General features: G+C 40.6%; 1 protein-coding gene across 1 annotated transcript; it reads left to right on the forward strand.

Annotated features, from left to right (window-relative positions):
- The first annotated feature begins 4163 nt into the window (after nt 1-4163).
- Nucleotides 4164-20671, forward strand: rad50 (RAD50 homolog, double strand break repair protein). Its single transcript, XM_054755496.1, has 28 exons — nt 4164-4263; nt 5150-5287; nt 6007-6090; nt 6208-6359; nt 6438-6623; nt 6701-6905; nt 6989-7117; nt 7539-7704; nt 7816-7874; nt 9110-9244; nt 9357-9563; nt 9644-9826; nt 9900-10057; nt 10181-10356; nt 10440-10677; nt 11065-11254; nt 12243-12369; nt 13947-14140; nt 14230-14340; nt 14469-14561; nt 14645-14758; nt 14840-14967; nt 15050-15151; nt 15237-15359; nt 17499-17584; nt 17665-17807; nt 18574-18707; nt 19869-20671. Exons 2-28 carry the CDS (start codon nt 5159-5161, stop codon nt 20053-20055), a joined length of 3939 nt encoding a protein of 1312 aa, XP_054611471.1. The 5' UTR covers nt 4164-4263; nt 5150-5158; the 3' UTR covers nt 20056-20671.
- The last annotated feature ends 450 nt before the right edge of the window (nt 20672-21121 follow it).

Genomic DNA, 21121 nt, shown 5'->3' on the forward strand with positions numbered 1-21121 from the left:
AGGGTTCAGAGTTGAGTTTTAGCTTGCCGTGGATTATGCCTGCAACGGTAGATATGTTTTTATTAGGGATTATTATTGTGCCTGTTGTGTTTGTGGGATAATTCAAACCTGCAATAAAAGCCTATTGTTCCGGCGATCAAGTCTGGTGTTTATTTGTCTCACTGAACATTACAGTAACATTACTGACACCCAGTGACCAGTATAGAATACAACATGTCTTCGCAACGTCTGTCACTGTCGGGCACCTCCAAAGGGCGAGTAGTTTTACTTTATTATAACTGTACTTAGTTTTCTCTTTACAGGTTTATGAAAGTTAAGAATGTTGAAATGTTACTGAAAACATTGTTTGTGCAGCTAAAGATGGTTATATGATAGCGACAAGTTAAAAACACTACAGTGGGTATGTAGTAATAGGCTTTCACACTCCAAAACATGCATTCAGTATCACACCAACACACATATACAGTACACCTCCATTGGTCCAAGACATAAGGTCTTGACATTTTCATGTCAGGACGAGATGAAAATAGAAAGAGGGCCATGAGCTGGGCAGATTGAGGCACCGTGAGTCAGTGGTCTGATAATGCAGACAGACTGAGTCAGTGGACTGAAAGCAGAAGGTAATGCGTGTATGTGTGTGTGCATGCTGCATACTTTAATGTGGAACAGAACAGAGAGAGGGGGGTCACAGAGGTGATGTTGACAGGTTTTTAAAGGGAGTGGCTGCAGGTGGTAAACACCAGCACTACAGGTCCAGGTGGACATGGGAAAAGTGCTGTTCAAGCCCAAACATTGCTTTTAGACTCATCGTCACTACTTTGTGCGCTTTCAAGTATTTATTTAACACTATTTCCCCCACAGTTCAGTTTTACTGTAGCCCTTTATCAGGTAAAGAACATTTAGTACATAAGTTTTGAGCAGTTCAATGTGGAAAAAAGCAATATAACCAAAATATAATGGTATTATAATGTTAAAATTTCATGAAATATAATCACAATATTTTTTTAAAAAATCACAAATTCAATCAAAAAGTATATTTAATGTTCTCGAAAGATTGTTTTTTTATGTTTTTAATGTTGTGCCAAAATTAAATAACTATTTTAAATACAAAGTAATTCATTAAAACGAGAAATCATTTATCAATATTGTATTGTATCCTATTTATTTGTTCATTTAATTTATATTTAATTATGTCATGATCAGCTGATTTATTTTAGGACCTTGTTTATTGTTATTTAATACACTTAAGTCATGAGGTTGCAGTGCATTGAAAAGCAAGAAAATAATAATGGACCTGTCAAAGTCACACATCAACAGATAGTGGGTGGGATCAGTGATCCAACTAGTTGTACATTTTGTTTTGGCACAAAAGAACCCTTCATACCTGTCCACATTTAATCATCAATAACAAATATTAATATAAATATGTAAATGTCTACTCCTGCAAATGTATTAAAAGTGTATTATTTACTCCTCTTGCAATGAATCCCATCAAGCTGTCATATGACATTGTGAGAAAATGCAACAAAATGGCCTAAAAGCCTCAGAGGAGCCATCCAATAATAAGCCTGCACTCTAGGGAGTGCAGAGAGACCACACTGACGTGAATTTAAGTTTTTTTTCCCCCTAAAGGGAAACACTGACCTCTAGTGGTGATCTAAGTTGTACCTCTCGCTTGAGCATGACAGACATAAATAAATACATGAATAAAACAAACAAATAAATGAATACATAGGAATTCTGCATACCATTGACGTGCGATGAGGTTCATGGTGGGTGACTCCTTTGGTGTTTTTTTTAAATCTTATTACAGGATGCTCGTTAAGAGGATAACAACAAAAAGAAGAGAATAATTCTGTTTTTGTTTCGGTTTCAAATAATTCCAAGTCCCATTTCTTTATTTTTATAAACTGAAAAACATTTGTGTTCAAATTTCGCAGCTTCACTCTATGACGGCTTTTCAAAATATATTAATAAATCATCGTTGTTTTGTGGCTGACTACAGCCAATCATTAGTAAAAAATGTTGCATGTTCAAGCAGATTTTACATATTTTTGGCCTAAATTAAGCATTGTCAAGCATAATGACAAAGTACAAATAAGAGGCATTAAGAAAACGCATTGAAAAACACATAGTTTTGTAGTACAGTCTTCCCTCGTTATCGCCGGGGTTATGTTCCAAAAATAGCCCGCAATAAGTGAAATCCGCAAAGTAGCCAACTTCTCTTTTTTTTTTTTGCATTTTTTTTTTACAAATATGCAGTAGGTTTTAAGACCGTAAAACCATATACTTTATACACTTTATTCAAACAGGCAATAACATTTTCTCACATTCCTCTCTTGTTTAAACACTCTCAAAAAAGTTCTAACCTTTGTTTGAATTTAACAGCCTTCTCACCGGGCTCTCTAAACAAGCAATAAAACTGCTGCAGTACATCCAGAATGCTGCTGCTAGAGTTGTGACTAGAACCAGGAAATATGACCAGATTAGTCCAACACTCAGGTCTCTGCACTGGCTTCCTGTCGCTCAGAGAACAGACTTTAAAACAGCTCTGCTTGTGTCCAAGTCTTTCCATGGTCTTGCGCCAAAGTACATCTCTGCCATGTCAGAGCCACATAAACCATCTCGAGCTCTGAGAAGCTCAGGGAGTGGTCGCCTGCGGGTGCCCAGAGTCAGGACTAAACACGGTGAGGCTGCGTTTCAGTTTTATGCTGCCAGAATCTGAAACAATCTTCCAGAAGATGTGTGACAATCCTCATCTTTGGCAAAGTTCAAATCCAAGCTGAAAACACTTCTATTCAACTGTGCATATGACAACCAAAAGTATTTTATCTGCACTCTTCATTCTTAATCTTTTTTGTTTTATGGAATAATTTATGGGACTTTATGTAATGATTTTTGAATGGTTTTATGTCTTCATGGAATGGTTTTATGAAGCACTTTCAATTACCATGTGTATGAACTGTGCTCTATAAATAAACTTACCTTGCCTTGCCTTTTCGTCCTGGCACCGCTCCGCTCTACTGTAGCGTTTTTGTATTCTTGTTAAAACATTTTGCTGCAGTACTCCTCCTGTAGCAGTCCACCTCCTTCGAACCGAATATTCATGTACAAGCTAGCAATGACACAGCAGTGTGGCATGAAGGAGATTGATTGACAATGGCCAATCAGGACGCAGAAAGCAATTGGTGGTGCAGGCAGACGAGAGAGGGAAGAGCGAGACACTCAACTTCCCACAATGCATGTCTTCTTAAAGGGCCAAGCTCGGAATGTAACAGCTTTCATATGTTGTAATAAAAAAACGAGGCACTAAAAAAAATCCGCGAAACAGCGAATCTGCAAAAGGTGAACAGTTATAGAGCGAGGGAACACTGTATTCTACACTGGTCACTAGGCATCAGTAATGTTAATTAGCCAGCAAGAAGTCCCGGAAGTAAACAAAGTAATAACAACAAGGAACTCTAAACTAACATGTGTCTATAATTTGTCTTATTTTCTATTTCTATGTGTACTATATTGACTATAGCGGTGTTACCTAATGCCTAAATAATGTTTAATAAACATATTTAGAAGGGCATAAATGGGTTTTCTATGCTCTAACTATGAAAATATGCCATATATCCTACATCGATTAACTAATTAACCTCAATAAACGAGGGATTAGTGTATACAAACTACAGTACATGCACCCTATTCTCTCCAGGAAAAGTTCTGGTACTTTGTTGTAAAAGTCGGATCACCTCTCGGTGAGTTTGGATATGTAATCCTCCATCTTGGCAGTCATATTCATTCATTCATTTAGAACAGCATAAAAATATCTTGCATTTGACTTGACTTTGGTAAATGTAGCTCTCTTCAGCCATTTTTACTGAAGAAAATGTTGCAAACGATTGGAATCATACTGACAATACAGTTTTAGTACAGTCCAATGGAGAAAATGATATGTTAGTATTATTCGTTTTTTTATTTTTTATCACCTGCCTCCCCTGACTTCACGTCACTGCTGCACACATCACCCAAACATTGCTTACTGTCATAGTAATTATTTTTCGACATCTAGCTTTAAAAATAGTTTTTGTAGAAGATCACTGCTAACCCACCAACGAGAAAACGCCATTCACTTCTACGGTACTCGATATATGTGCTTCTGTTCTGCTTTACAGCTCCCGGAAGTCAGTCTTCGCAAGTAATGACGTCACATCCCCCATGCAGCGCGAAAACCAGTGTTAAATCCGAAGTGCCCAACATCAATAAACCACAAAGGTAAATACATTGTTCTGACACAAATGGAACTTTAGACTTTAGTTACAAATGGGAGGTATCACTATAGCTCCTTTTAGCTGCAGTTCGTTGCTAGCCTAATGCTAGCCTGGTACATTTGTCAATGTTGTTAGCTAGCTTACCGAGTTGGGTGTAGCGACGAGCGTGAGCCTCACACGTTTTCCTTCATAATCAGTCAAGCAGTCAAGTATTTGTTGCATTACGTCCTTAAGACATCCACGTTGTCGAGAAACTATCAAGGAATGTTTGTTGTCTGCTTGAGTTAGTTGTCCGTGCTGTGTTATTATTTCGCTGTGTTCTTTCGTTTTGAACTCCCGACAGCAATATCTGATGAGTATGTTGTCCAATAAATTGGATTTTAGCAGGGCCGCTCCTGACCATTTGACTTGAATCTGATTTTATTTCAGGTGCATGTTTTTGAGCTATACGAATATATGGGAAGCAAATTGTTTAATAAATTATTTTTGTGCAAAACTATAAGTTAACAGAGTTAAAAAAGAGGGGTAACATTACACCCCCCATGCCCCCCTCCTCTTTTTTTTTTGTCTCTCTTGCCTTGGGCTGACTTGGTGCGCTATGCCTCATGGCAGCAATATGTATCTTTTGTGCATTTGACGAGAATGCGCCCCCTTGGCCAATATGGGGTCCCCTGTGATCCTCCTACGCACACGAGGGACGCCGCTAGATTTTGGATGTCCGAAAATGCGAGACTTTACACATATTGCATTAATCACAGTGACTCCTGGTGGTCTTGACATTGGTCCCACCGTATTTGCAAGCTTTCCACTTTACAGCTGTTAAGTTTTAATTTACTCTTAAATTCCTATTTAGAGGTATTAGTTGTATTTTTTGTTGTCATCTCTGGCAGGAAGTGAAAATGTCCAAAATCGAGAAGATGAGCATCCTCGGGGTGCGGAGCTTTGGGATCGAGGACAAAGACAAGCAAGTAATCTCGTTCGTCACACCTCTCACGGTCTTGGTCGGACCCAACGGAGCCGGCAAAACGGTACACAAACTATCAACAGCAGGGGTCCCCAACCACCGATCTGTGGCCAAAAAACATTCAGATGTAATGAAAATAATCAATAGACACACACCCTTTTTTCATGTTATTGTATTATTTTTTTATTTTTATAAATAACAAAGTCTAGTTGTATGCAAATATCAATAATTTTGCAGATAATGTTTTTTTTCCATCTAATAATAATATGCATATACTGTATCTATTTAATTCTGATGTCACCTCAGGGTCAGAGTTGGCCAGTGCGTACATTAACAGACAAACTTCGTTCACAAGCCTTCTCACTGGTGCTACTGAAAATAACTTCCCAGGATAATTGGGAGACAGGAAAGCAAAATTCAACTATTCAGCTACTTAAAATATGGTTCAGTCTCTTCTAGACATGCATATGCGCCAAATCCCTTGTGTGTTGTGTACGGGGGAAGGTTTGTGTTACGGTATTTTGGATTCAAGTTTAAAGGAACTCTCCACAACTTTCCACAATGGCATCAAATACATTGCCATTCCCAGAAGGGCTCAAAAAGGTTGGGGAGCACTGCTCTACAGAACCTATAGAGAACCAACAAGACACTTAAGCACAAATCTACATTATGGATAGAGGGTACCTAGAAAGTCTCTTTAGAGTTTTTTTCTGTTCATTTGCTTTTGTAATAAATTTGTTAAATTGCAAAGAGACTTTATGGACACACTGTATTATTTTTCAGACCATTATCGAGTGTCTTAAGTATGCGACTTCAGGAGAACTTCCCCCAGGTTCTAAAGGAGGTGCTTTTGTCCATGATCCCAAGGTAAATAGCCACGACTACACTTAACCCACCTGTAATTACTCAGTATTTGCATTAAACATACATTGATAGTGCTTGTGTGTGTCTAAAGTTAAATTGATGTGAGCTTTATGATTCCAGGATGCCCACGAGACAGATGTGCGAGCACAGATCAAACTTTTATTCTCTGACGTCAATGGAGAAAAAGTCACGATCCAACGTTCCATGTCCTGCACCCAGAAAGCCAAGAACTATTCCTTTAAAAGCCTAGAGCAGGTTATTACTAGAATAAAGTGAGTTTTCAACCTTCTCTCTTAACTCTTTGAGTATTGAAAACAATTCTTTAAATCCCTGTTCATCCATTTATGTAGGGATGGTGAGAGGGTGAGCATGTCAAATAAATGTGCAGACATGGATCGGGAAATGATATCTGCACTCGGTGTGTCTAAGCCTGTGTTGAATCATGTCATCTTCTGCCACCAAGAGGAGTCCAACTGGCCACTTAGCGAGGGCAAGGCGCTCAAAGAAAAATTTGATTCCATCTTTGCTGCAACAAAGTAAAGCCGACTCATTTTCTCTGTTTTTTTTTTCTAACACATCACAGTGCCACTCAATGTCTTGCTCTCTCCCACAGGTATATCAAAGCTCTGGACACAATGCGTCAGCTCCGTCTCAAGCAGAGCAACACGGTGAGAGAGTGTCAGGTGGAGTTACGCTTCTTGAAGCAGAACAAGGAGAAAGCCCAGCAGATTAGAGAGATTGTCGCCAACAAGGAGGCTCAGCTGATGGCCTCCAAGGACAACATTGAGCTGATAGAGAGCCAGATTGATCCCGTGGAGGTGTGCAACTTGATTGCTGTCTGACATCATTACGCCAGGGAACAACTAGGCAAGAATTTATTGTTATTCATTTTATTTTTCAGAATGGACTGTTAGACATCGACTTAAAACTGGGCAAAGTGATGAAGCTGGACAATGATATTAAAGCTTTGGACAGCAGGAAGAAACAAATGGAGGAGGACAACAAGGAGCTGGAGGAAACAATGGAACAGGTAGAAGATGCTGAATTTGAACATATTAGCACTCACTAAATAATGGGTAAAACTGTCATCAGTAATTTGGAATTTGATTCCCGCAATTATGTTGTATTAAAATCAAGACTGTGATACAGGGAAGCGAGTGGAGTGAGGTTCCCCAGGCTGGTGAAGCTAGTGTGACAATAACTTCCTGCCAATTTAATACATTTGCATTTTTACTAGGTTGCTTTCAGCCACTAAATAGCAGGATAGCTGTTGGTGTGAAAGTTGCCATCCTGTTGTTTACAGCAAACTCAATAAAGTGGTGCCAAATATTTAATTTACTTAAAATATTTCCTGTTTTTAATGTGTACGAAGACAGTGCAAATTATTTTTTGTATACTTTTACAAAGCTCTGTCCCCAAAAATGACAGAGCTTCTTTGTGTTTGCTTGCAGGTGTTCCAGGGTTCAACCGAGCAGCTGCAGGAACTGTACCAGAACCACCAGAGAACAGTGAGGGAGAAGGAACGAAGGCTGACTGAGGGTCAGAAGGAACTAGAGCGAGCCGGCAGGGAGTGTCAGAGACTCAACAGGGTCAAGGCCGACCTTCTGGTGGAACAAGGTACACAGTCACGCCTACAGGGAAAGCTGATTTTACATTTTTATGCACAGGAATAAAAATAAAACTCTCAATGGGTAAGATAAATTTACCATATCATCTTTGCCTTCTTAGGACGTCTCCAGCTAGAGGCTGACCGCCACACCCAAAACATCAAGAACCGTGACATTCAGGTGAGCGCAAGATTGTCATTTTAAAAGGTACTTGTTGCTCAAAACAGGCTTTAACTCAGTAACGACATAACAAATAACACAAATGATTGATGAATGATTTTGACAGTTCTGTGACATGATGCTGTAGTTTTACAAGATCGTACGTGACGTGCGACAAATACACGTATGCATACATAGGTGCACAAATATGCACATATATATATACACACATAGACATGCAAAAACACCTGCATACATATACAGTACACGCTCACAGCATATGCGTGGGCTGAACTGGACATTACCCCCCACCTGACCCCCTAACTTTGGATCTTTCTTATTATTCATCCTGTGCATTTTGGATCCCCTACTTAAACAGGCTGTAATAGGTGGACTAGCCCAGACCGCTGGTGTCAATATAATAACTGTGCAGAAATGTGTGCAGTGCTTATGCAGACTAAAATGATCACAGATGCTTTATTAGCTTCATGTACATATGCATCAAGCTATATACTGTACAGTGGATCCCCACATATTCACAAGTCAGCATGTGTGGCCCCTCAAATTTTTGGATTTTTGATGAAAAAATTATTTTTTATTTGTGGTACAACCCGCTCGTTGGTGCTTTTCTTCTCCAAAAACAGCAAGTTATTAAAGTTTTAAAGCATCAGCTAGTGCTGTGCCGTACATATCTTCATCATCATCATTCTGCACAGCAAATTTCACCATCATCATTGTTCATTGTCATCCATTTGTGGTGAGTACCTATACAGTTTACAATTAAAAAATGCTTTAGTATTGCTTTAGTATGTGAGGCTTATTATAGGGCTTAAGCTTGGATTGTGCTCTATGCATGTAGCCTGTTGGCTTCCTTCATCACTTGTGAACAATGGCAATTAAAGGCTGAATGTAATAATTACAGCAGTCACTTTTATTGCAAATGTTAATCTGAAATCAGATGAGAAGTCAACCTCGAGCTAGCAGAAGGGTTTGGAAGGGGAGGAGCGAGCTGGCGTAGTATACGGTAGCGCCTAGATGCAGCAGCAGGAGCCAGGCTTTATTATAGTGTCATCAATAGAGGTTTCAATTTGCTTGTCAAATATTCATGTTTATTTGCTATTCGCGTGTAGTTTCGAAAATACCCCGAAGAATAATGGGGATCTACTGTGCAACTAACTAATTTAACATAAATTGTACTTCATAGCTGTAGGGAAAGGCCGTGAGCAAAAGTTCCAAACTGCTTCTTTAAATTGCAGGTCCGCTTGTTGTCGTCACAACTGGAGGTGGAAGGTTACGACCGGCCACCCTTTACGGCTCTTCAGTTGGAGAGCTTTCATCGTCACGCCACAAGGAGACTGGAGCAGGAAAAAGAGACAGTGGCTCAGGTTATGGTAAGAAATACTCAGTCCCACCACTCCTCGCAAAGAGATCCTTTTTTAATATAAGTCTAATGTTGTACTACATTGCTTGTCCTGCTCCTCATGTTGTCGCTCCTTCACCCAGGCAGACCTGCAAGAAAAGGAGCAGCAGAAACAACAGTCCATTGATGAAATCAGACACAAGAAGACAGGTCTGGAGAGTACGGTTGAACTCAAGAGAGACCTGCAGGGAAAAAAGCAGCAAGAGCTCCGAAATGCCCGCGCTGAGCTGCAGAGACTGGAAGGTTCATCCGACAGAATGCAGGAGCTGGAAAACGAGCTGGCAAAAGCGGTAAGCGTACAGGTGGTACTTGTAGGAAGCCTTAGAAGATGCCTTAGACTACTGTTATCTTTTTTTTTTTTTTTTTTTAGGAGCGTGAGCTTCAGAGTGCTCTGCAGATGTCAAATGTAGAAGAGCTAAAGGCAGAGATTGGGGAGCTTCAGAGAGAAAAGGCTGAAATGGACCGCACACAGAGGCAGCTGGATCAAGAGATGAGCTTGCTCAACATACACACCGCCGCGCGCACACATATGGACATGTTGACAAAGGATAAGGTTGTGTCATGCTGGCGTTGATCCACATGTCTTCTCTCTCGTTTCACCTAACATTCCTGTTTTGTTGCGGCAGAAAGAAAAAGAGGAGCAGGTACGGAAGATCAAGTCCCGTCACAGCAACAATCTGGTGTCATTGTTGGGCCATTTCCCCAACTTAAGAGAGCTGGAGGACTGGCTCTACACCAAGTCAAAGGAAATAAACAGCACCAGGGACAAACTGGCTAAACTTAAGTGTGTGATTTCATTAAAGTTTTCATTAAGGCTTGTCATTATGCTTGACAGTGCCTTAAAGCTTTTATTATTGATTAAAGCTGAGCTGTCCTGATGGAGCTGTTTTGATGTCGACATTTTCAGTAAGGACCTGGCGTCAAGCGAGCAGAATAAAAGCCACATCGCCGCCGAGCTGCGTAAGAAGGAGAAACAGTTGACGACCGATGAAGAAAAGTTCTTTGATGTGTGTGGCAGTCAAGATCTGGAGCAAGACCTGTGCAAAGTGCAGGAAGACCTGGAAAAGATCTCCAAACAAAGAGGTTAGTGCGCCACACACAAAACCATCAGAGTAGAGAAATGAAGATACATGTGTTTGCTCTTTCTCATCTCTATCTTTTTCTAGCCATGCTAGCCGGAGCCACTGCTGTCTACACTCAGTTCATCAGCCAGCTGACAGAAGAGAATGAGCCATGCTGCCCCGTGTGCCAGCGGACCTTTCCCTCGGAGTCTGACCTGCAGGAGGTCATCAGCGACATGCAGTCCAAACTACGCCTAGTTCCAGATAAGCTGAAAAACACTGAACAGGACCTGAAGAGGAAGGAGAGGAGGAGAGATGAGATGATGACCCTGAGACCTGTCAGGTATCACAACCTTTTATCTTGTGTTTATAAGGCTACAGGTTCTGGAATACTCCCTAAGGTTTGATTTAATGTTGAATCATCTTAGCTTTAAAAATATTGGCACACATTTAGAATGCATACACTTGTGAGCCACTTCATTATGTACAACAGCTGTATCAGAAATGTCATGTTTGCCGGTAGCTCAATAAAGTAACCACTCATCACTCGAAATGATGCAGTGCATGTATCACTGATGGTTATAACAATCACATACTGTGTCTAATGTATGCTGTGCGCCTTTTCTGAAGTAGCAGCTTGGAAAACAGTACATCTCAATAATGATGCATACAGTCTTCTGAAATATAACCTTTCTTGTGTTACCCTAAAGTATTTACCTGTCCCTCACAGGCTGTCCATTGTACAGTTGCAAGAGAGGGAGTTGCCTGAGCTGAGAAATCGCCTGCAGAGTGTGAACAGAGACATCGAGAGGCTAAAAGGTGAAGCAGAGGAGCAGGAGACTCTACTTGCAACGTTGACCTCAGAAGAGGAAACCGCCAAAACTTGTTTGCAAGACATCTCTCTCATGGACAGATTCCTGGTACATACTACTATAGTCAAGTGATTCTGAACTGGTTTGGCTGTGGACCCACCATCACTCTTCAATGACAAGCTATGACCCAAATTCTCAAACATAGTCGTCCCTCGTTTATCGCAGTTAATTGGTTCTAGACCCAACCGCAATAAGTGCATTTCTGCCAAGTACAATTCAATGTTAATTGGAATATTTTTGCAGTTCGAGCATAGAAAACCTGTTTATGACTTTCAAAATACGATTTTTACCATTATTATAACCTTATAGACATGAAATAAAACTCCTACAGTCACCTTTACACTCCTATTATTCTTTGTTTACAAGACATTGCTCAACTGTAATGTGCAGGCTACGGAAGTACTGCATGAACACGAGACGGCCACCGCTAGCAAAGCAAGTTGCCAAGCTAACAAGTTAGCTTCTCCAATTTACTAAAAGGTTTTCAAAAAGAATGGGAAAGAAGAACCAAGTAAGCATCCAAAACCTTACAACTTCCACACAGAATACAAGGAGAACTCCCGGTATGTCATGTCAGACGTGCCATGGCTGACGACATGCAGTGTGAAGGTAATCTAATCTATTGTCATGTATCGTTACTGACGCCTAGTGGCCAGAATGCTACATACAACTTGTTTTTCAATATTTTTTTTACTTATAATAGGCCACGAATCAGCGTCCATTTATGAATTAATTAATTTTCCAAAAAACTGCGATACAGTGAGGGAGCGTTGTTCGAACTGCGATGTAGCGAGGGACGACTATCTTATATTTAAAAGGGCCTATTTGCAACGATCACGCAGCTGCCTAGAGGGCACCTACTTTGCACCGGGTTGCAAGCATGTTGCCAACCGCTGACCCACCGAAATCAGCTCCATGACCCCAGCAGTTGAGAATCACTGCTGTAGTCGATAGTATACAGTTCTACCATTCTGTTGTCATATACTCTCACTACTCAGTAGGACTCCCCGTCATCAACAATTTTTTTTCTACATAGATGGACCTAAAGGAAGTGGAGAGGAAAATAGCTCAGAATGCCGCCAAACTCCAAGGAGTAGACCTGACCAGAACCATCCAGCAAGTCAGCCAGGAGAAGCAGGAGACTCAGCTGAAGTTAGACACCAGTAAGATGACGTCTGCTAACTATATAAAACGTGTACATGTACATGTGTGCCATGTATAGACATTGTTTGATCCAGTGTTGGTACAGTATTTCACAAAAGTGTGTTCGCTCTCACATTTGATCAAATAATTTATTATCTTAAGGATTACTACTAGACTAAGGATTACTACTAGACGAGACATGAAACTTAGACATACTTTAGAGTATCAGTGTTCATCCTATAAAGCAGTATAGCTGTACTGTCCATTAACATGTCAATACTGTCCAAAGTGTCCATATTTAGTGTGGGTACCACCACTGCGTTTCTCTTGTGAATGGAATTCACCAGAGCTCAGTTGTTACTGGAATCCTCCATTCTTCTATGATGACCTCACTGGTGGAGCTGGTGCTGCTCTCCTCCACCTTCCTTCTGCTTGAGGATGCCACAAGTGTTCAGTTGGGTTCAGGTCTAGAGACATGCTTGGCCACTTGTCATCTAACTGACGTGTGGCCCAATTTCCAAAGGGAGGGGCTCATGCTCTGCTTCACATTGTCACAGTATATATTGAAATTCACATTTCCCTCAATTAAAACCACAGCTCCCCAGTGCCAGCAGCACTCAGACAGCCCCAGACCACAGTGCTACCACCAATATGTTGACAGTATGAAAGATACAATTATCTTGGTACTCACTTGTTGCCATCTATTTTTAGACAATGATGGCTGTGCCATTTTTAGTGGATAGTAAATCTATAAATTCATGCCTCAATATATCCCGGTTCAAATATCGTTCTGTCACTCTGTTGCGTTTTTCCCCCAAAAAATAACTACCGTAATTAAATAATTAATTAATTAAATGTCTCATGGTCCTATTATTAGTAAAAAAAAAAAAAATATTGAAAGACAAGTTATATTAAGTATTCTGTTCACTAGGCATCAGTAATGTTATGAGACATGACATTAGATTACATTGCCTTTCACACTGCATGGAGCCAGCAGAGCCGCGCCGACATGCCATGGCTGAGATTGAGTGGGAAAAAAGGTTCTACTTTCATTCTGTGTGGAAGTGGTATGTTTTTGGCTTCTTTGTCCTTCTTCCCCACTCTTTCTTAAGTTTAGAATAAGTAAATTGGAGAGGCTAACTAGTTAGCTTGGCAGTTTGCTATGCTAGCGGTGGCCGTCTGTTATGTCCCTGCAGTGATCCCGTAGTAACAAAGAATAATAGGAGTGTAAAAATGACTATTAGGTTAGTTATTTCATGTCTACAGGGCTCTAATCATTTTAAAACCTGTATTTAGAAAGTCATAAGCAGGTTTTCTATGCTCTAGAACTACGAAAATGTCTGTATTTTGTTTATTAATATTGACTCCTACTTTGCGGAAATTCGCTTATTGCGGGCAGGTCTAGAACCAATTAATTGCGATAAACGAGGGGTTACTGTACTGCTATACAGACTACACCAACTACTCTAAAGTGTAATCAATTATTGTCCCTTAAGAAGATATTATATAATAAGTGTTTTGCTGAAATGTGAGGGGTGCACTCACTTTTCTGAGAGACTAGTTGCATAGCAGTTCTTTGACGTTTGTTTCCTCGCAGCTTCCAGTAAGATAGAGCTGAAACGTAAGCTGATTCAAGACCAGCAGGATCAGATTCAGGTGCTGAAGAGTTGTGTGAATGAGACCAGAGCAGAGAAACTCCAGCTGAGCAGCGATATGCAGAAGCAGCAGCAGCTGGAGGAACAGTGTGTCGACTTCACTGCCGAGATTCAGGCCTTAACCAGGGACATCCGGGTACTTTCTTCGTGATTATGCAATTCCACAAAAAAAAGTCAGGTTTGAGGAGAAATGAAATGTCATGTTTTTTTCCATCGCCCAACCAGGAGGCAAAGGAACAGCTGCTCCCGTTGTCATCCACCCTGGATAAGATGCAGCAGGAGAAACAGGAGCTGATGGAACGCAAAAAGCAAAGGCAGGAGGAAGGGCATGAAAAGGTGAATGCATGCTGATTCATTGCACCTGTGTTGCACCCCTGTGCTACTAAGCTAAAGTCAGCTGCAATGCTTTTCTTCCCCGCTGACTTTCCATGTAAGTCATCTCATTACCGCTTTGCCAATGGCAGATCAACGACATCAAGGAGAAAGTTAAGACCATCACCATCTTGGAAAGGGACATCAGCAAGTACCTTGACGAAGGCAAAGATGAATACAAAGAGGTAAGTTGCTTGCTGCTCTTACACTGACCCTCAAGTATCGTCACCACGTGCAACTCAAGCCAACATATTAACTATTCTTGCAGCAAAAGGAATCCGAGCTTCAAGACACCAACACGCAGCTCCACGAGGCTGAAAGACACAAAGAGAAGATTAACAAAGAGATGGGAAATATCCGTCAGGACATTGACACTCAAAAGGTAACGAATTTTGTATAATATTTATTTGGGGATGTTGTCTAATAGAGGCTTTACTTCACTGTGTTTTTTTTTTAATAATAGGTGCAGGAGCGCTGGTTACAGGACAACTTGACACTCAGGAAGCGAGAGGAGGAGCTTAAAGATGTAGCGGCTAAGCGCGAGTCCCTTTACAAAGACATGGGAGACATGCAAGTGATGCAGCTACGCCAGTAAGCACCCCATCCGTCCATTACCGCATTGCAGGTGCTTTTCTTTCATCTCAATGTTTTCACCTCTTGTGCACTCATATAGAGAACGACGCGGAGCTGAGCGCAAGCTGGAAGAGTTGAAGAAGAACCGCAGCATTGCACTCGGTCGCCAGAAAGGCTTTGAGGAGGAATTGCTGCATTACACGTAAGCCAGGCCAAAGCGTCCCAGCCACTGGCTTGGAGTTGACGTAACACTTTTACTGAGATGACTTGGATTGGATTACTTTCAGAAAAGAGCTACGGGAAGATCAGTACGACAAAGCAGACGAGCTGTACAAAAACAAGATGATCACAATGCGAACGACAGAGCTGGTCATCAAAGACCTGGATCTCTATTACAAGGCCCTCGATCAGTGAGTGTTTGACTGAAGCACATAAAATATAAATAGTTCAAACAAAAAATATGTAATCTTATTATGGGTTTTAGAAATGCTGTGGCAATATTAAAGTGATCTTCTGTAGACTTTTTTACAGCGTTAACCTTGGGTGCTTGACTGAGTGAGTTTTTTTCTTAGAAAAAGCTGTGTGTCATCTACAAAAGCAAGTAAAATGCAAATCAACCTCAGCAAACAACAAAATCAGTATTAATTTGTTTCTCTGTTGCACATTTAGAAGTATTTTCATACCTCTTTTAGCTATCATTGTACAGGCGCACTAATGTGGAACTTCTGCCAGTTGCAATAGCATGTGCTGTGTTTCCCACAGGACAGCTATCTGTGGCAGGGAGGTAATCATCTATTTTGCAAAATTGGACGTGAAGTGGAGTTTTTCAAAAACTGATGTGTGGACAAAACTGAGCTTTTGTCACTCGTTAGCTCTGAGTGAGACATGAGATGCTTATTTTCATCTGAGTTAAACAGCTGCCAAGCAGTGCAAGAGGCGCAAAGCAGAAGCTGTAGTAATTCTACGCTTGATCAAACTTACTTAGGTTTTGTCAGATCAAAGCACAACCGCTGCATAAGACTTCAAAACTGTGTATTACTGTACTTTTAGCCATAAATTATTTCATCTTCATCGTCATTGTTTAAGCCACAGGGTTCAAAGCATGTGAAAAAAGGTACGGAATTTTCGTTGTAAAAGGTAACCAGAATATTAGACACACCTACCACCAGCACCACTACAATGCAGTCTACACAAGTATAGCCCTAATTCAGTTGTTCACACCTGCCTGATCGTTTAACTGTAGTATTTCAGCATTAGTCAATTTCAATGTGATGATGCAAATTATCAAGCGTCGCTGTCAGACCATCCTAATGACACAGCAAAGAGCAATATTTTCCGCCTCGTCCACATTTGTTGAGTAACCTGTTTCGTCAACATTGTCAAGATTACAAGAAAGTAGGTCTTGGGTGCCTTCTGGCAGATGAGGTGTGCATGACCCAGTTTTGTCACATTGCAGTGACAAAAAAAATTCCTCGACCCTCACAACAAACAAATCATGTGAATATATCGAAACTGTGAAAACAAGCTCTTAACTGTCAGTAGGGATGCAGACGATTCACCACAGGAAAAGCCTGAAGTGGGTTATAGCTGGCTCATCCGTCCACTGATGCAACACTTTGCATTTAAAAGGAAAATAAAAATCACCTTGGCCTGCAGGTTCCATAAGTGCTATACTGCAGGGCAGTGTACTGTTTCTGTTGACCAGCAATGGGCTGCAACTTCACAAGTTCTCAAAAATAGTCTCTTTTACTCAGAGACGCTCCCATAAATAGCCCCATTAGAGCTGTAAATCCGGCATTAATCCTTTGGAGGTAGTATTAATGCCGTAACTAAGGCAGGATGGCGTACTATGCTTTAAAAACTATGAAGCTGAGTGTGAAGTTTTACACTTACGCCTTATTTTTTTTGTTGAAAGCAATGGTTGTGCAGTTGCAGTTATAGCAACATCCCACTTTATGATCTGATGGCTCTTCTGTTACAATTGATGCTGAAATTTAGCAGGACCTCTTTTGAAAAGGTGACGTCTCACCTACGTCACTTGCTGTAGGAAATCATACGCCTTGACTTCTTTCAGTCATATCAGCAAACCAGGCAGATTGATCAGGGTGATTCAGGTCCTTTTTTCCCCTCCCTTTTCATCATTACTGTCCTCTTCTTTAGCCATATATGGGGGTGGGGGGTGTTTACAGACCGCTTTAGGGCCTGTCATCAGTTAATGAGATTATTGATCAAACACGTCGTCTTAAACAGGAAAGCAACCTCCAGTTTGTCGTTTTTATCACTCTCATCATCCTACTTGTTTACCGGTTATCAACATGACACAGATTCGATCTTTTTCCTTTTTTGGAAATGTGTTTTTGCAGCATCATGAGGCAAGTATTAAAGGAATGTAACACAGCGTAACTTTTTTTTTTTTTTTTTAATTTTCTTTAAAATTTAAAGTTAAAAGTTCTGTAATTTGCACTGGTAAAAAATATCGAAATAACTCAAATGCATCAAAATTTGTGTCCGTTTGAGTCGCTGACAAAGTGCCTGTACAAACTTTTCAGAACCATCATGAAGTTCCACAGTATGAAGATGGATGAAATCAATAAAATTGTCAGAGACCTTTGGAGCAACACCTACAGTGGTCAAGGTATGTGAGCCTTTGTGGGGTGTAGATGGCTCACTCTCATCCATCCACAACACAGTCTTCAACACTTCCACTCTCCTCAGACATTGAGTACGTGGAAATCCGCTCGGACATGGACGAGAACTCCTCTGCCGGAGTAAAGCGAAGGGTTTACAACTATCGAGTTGTTATGGTGAAGGGAGACACTGCTTTGGATATGAGGGGACGCTGCAGTGCTGGTCAAAAGGTATATTTTTAGACATTTCAATATGGCCTTGTGCATGTTCCTCCATGTTCCTCCAGTCGTCTCTCACCACATGGCGATTCAAATTTCATGGCTTCACTCTATCGCAGTTTTTCAAAAATATCCAAATGAATAAATCATGCTGTTTTGTGGTTGAATACGGCCTATTAGTAGAAAATAAAATATGCATATTGAAGCAACTTTTACAATTTTTTTGACCAAATTAAGCATTTTCAAGCATAAAAAAGACTTGATTAAGTAAAATACAAATATAAGGCTTTTTCAAATTGTGATATGTAGTATGCTACACTGGTCACTAGGTGTCAGTAATATTACTATCACCGTAACAGATTTGATTACAGGTTTGAATTATCTCATAACAGGCACAATAATAATAACAACGGAATAATAATAATCATAATAAAAGCACGGGCTACTGTTGCGGCCATAACCCATGCCAGGGTAAAACTCGACTATGAACCCATGATGTCACTTCCTGTCCTCCACTCATCCGGAACACATTAATTGCATCACAGACGAGCACAAGTTTTATTTATGTCTTGAATGGTTTATGTTTACGAGTGTAAAGGTGACTTTCAAAGTGTTATTTCATGTCTAGAGAGTTTTCTATTCTCTAATTGTGAAAATATTCCATTTAGAAAGAAGGAATCCTACTTTGCAGAAATTCACTTATCACAGTCAAGTCTGGAAACAATTACGAGGGGGGAGGGATTACTGTATATTTAATTCTGTGGTTATGTGTGTGCAGGTGCTGGCATCTCTCATTATCCGTCTTGCCTTGGCAGAGACCTTCTGTCTAAATTGTGGAATCCTGGCGCTGGATGAACCCACCACCAACCTTGACAGAGAAAACATTGAGTCGTTGGCACATGCTCTTGTGGAGTCAGTACACACACACACACACACACACACACACACACACGTGCACACAGTCACACTGTTTTTTTTGTGCATGCTGATTGTATTAATTTTCTAATTATGAAAATTTTAGTTAAATATCGACTTTTACGTTTTGACTTTACTTTGTTGTTACAAGTTATTTCTTTCAAAGGTCCACTGTTCTGCAAAATTTACTTTTTAATGTTGTAACAGTAATACAGTATGTGTTTGACACGCGCAGCATAGCCGACTATTGCAGTTGTTAACCCACAGTTACAGTTGACAAACCTTCAGAACAGAGAGCACTTGAAATACTCCAAAGTAGTCCACAAACGTCAAAATAACGTGTCCTTTAATTAATGCAACTACTCTGCACACGAAGAGCAGATGGTAAATTGTAGATGCGCAACCTTGTAGAGGCAGAAATGACATGCTGTCGTGTAAATAAGATTAGGCTGAAATTGATCCTTAAATTATTTATGTTGTAATCTGGCGTTGTATAGATAAAAAAAATTTAAAAACAAAATTAAGTAGACCTTTTTGACTTGGAGTGGTTCAGTTGGGGGGCTAATATAATGGTATCATGGACATGATACTACCTTTGACCTGTTTCTAGCCTGCCCCTGTGTATACACCCATCACTTCACAGACAGCTTTTGGGGAAAAAACAGACTTTGCTACACATCTTAAAATAAGCCCGGAGCTCTAAGTAAGCGCTGTATGTTTGATCATTTTGTTTTTGTTCAGTAAACAGGCTAACCTACCATGGTTTTGCTGTTAAACTGTGAGTGTAATGTTAGCACTGTAACTCACGTAGCTATGCTAGTGTTGGAAACTTTTGTGTCCTCCTGTCCCAGTCTTTAATGTAAAATTGTTGTATGTGGTATATGACATCTATGACTTTGGACAAGTGCTTATTTACAGTGTGTATGTAAAAAGTGGATACACACACACAGACGTGTTGGAGATGGACGTGGACAAACACAGCAACTTTAAATTAGGACTACTTCTACTGATTTAGGCTACGGTGTGCAAATAGTAATCCACGCGCCGTAGGTTGTGGACTGCTACCATAACTGTAGTTCCCCCAAAGCGAAGGCTTTATCAACATCTAGTGGTGAGCTTTCAGACTGCAGCTAACGACACTTTTCCTCCTTGGGACAGAATTATCAAGAGCCGCTCCCGCCAACGCAACTTCCAACTACTTATAATTACACATGACGAGGACTTTGTGGAACTCCTGGGCCGCTCCAGTTACATCGAACACTTCTACCGCATCCGCAAGAACCAGGACCAGAACTCTGAGATCACCAAGTGCAGCATCAGCTCCCTCTCCTCCTACCTCCACTGAGCACACCACCAAACGCTGTATAGTAACTCACATTTTTGTTTCCAGCATTGTTCATTATTACCAGTTTGAATTGGATTTATGTTCATGTATTATTTAAAAGAAGAGAAAATGGAGGCGGAGCACACCTCTGTCAATAAAAATACAATCTTTTTGGTTTGAAAATCAAAGACAAACTGGAGTCTAAGCATGCTTTCACACTTTAGAGTTCACTTCCTCTGGTCAGAATCAAGTACATTGTGCGTTTTGCGCCTGGTGCGATTCATGTACAAATGGTAAAAATTCCAAGTGTACCAAAATGTGTCATGTGACATCACATTTTTCTCCAATTGGTCAGCGGAGGTTGCACGAGAATGTAAACGGACAAGGTCAAATAGGAAGTAATCCAGTGCTAATTAGTATGTTTGCAGTGAAGTAAGGCATGCTAAACCGAAGACTCGTAATCACCAGGCTTAATCATTTTACGTCTAGTAGTTTCAACATTTTTTGCTGCTCTGGACCTGAGTGGTTCATTTATTAGTTTGAATCAAGTTTGATTGTGGAGTTTGATTACTGTACTGAACTGTATCAAACCACGCTACAGAACAGGGTCCATGCCCTGCAAGAATCCCACACTCCAGTGGAAGACCATTGGAACAGCCTGAAAAACATATGGAAGGACATGTCTGGAAGTGGTCACGAAAAAGATCACAAACTTTGGATATCAACAGAAACGCTGAAAAGAGTAGAAGACAGGAAGGCAAAAAAGACTCACTGAGCCACAGCTGGGGAAAAAAACAACCTCAAGGAACTGTACATGACCACCAAGAAACTTAACGGAAAGTTTAAGCGATCGAACACACACATCCATGATAAACAGGCACGATTCATTAACACTAAGGAGGAACACGTCAAAGGGTGGACAGTTCACTATAAAGAGTTGCTCGATCCTTGCCCATGAGGTAGAGATCCCACCAGATCTGAACAAGTCTCTACAGCGAGGCAAGGGAGCAGGGCCAGATGGTATTCCCGCAGAGGCTCAACCAGCAGATGTTGAAACCTCCATTACCATGCTACACTAGCTGACCAA

The sequence above is a fragment of the Dunckerocampus dactyliophorus genome, chromosome 16 (assembly GCF_027744805.1).
Source record: "Dunckerocampus dactyliophorus isolate RoL2022-P2 chromosome 16, RoL_Ddac_1.1, whole genome shotgun sequence".
NCBI classification, from domain to species: domain Eukaryota; kingdom Metazoa; phylum Chordata; class Actinopteri; order Syngnathiformes; family Syngnathidae; genus Dunckerocampus; species Dunckerocampus dactyliophorus.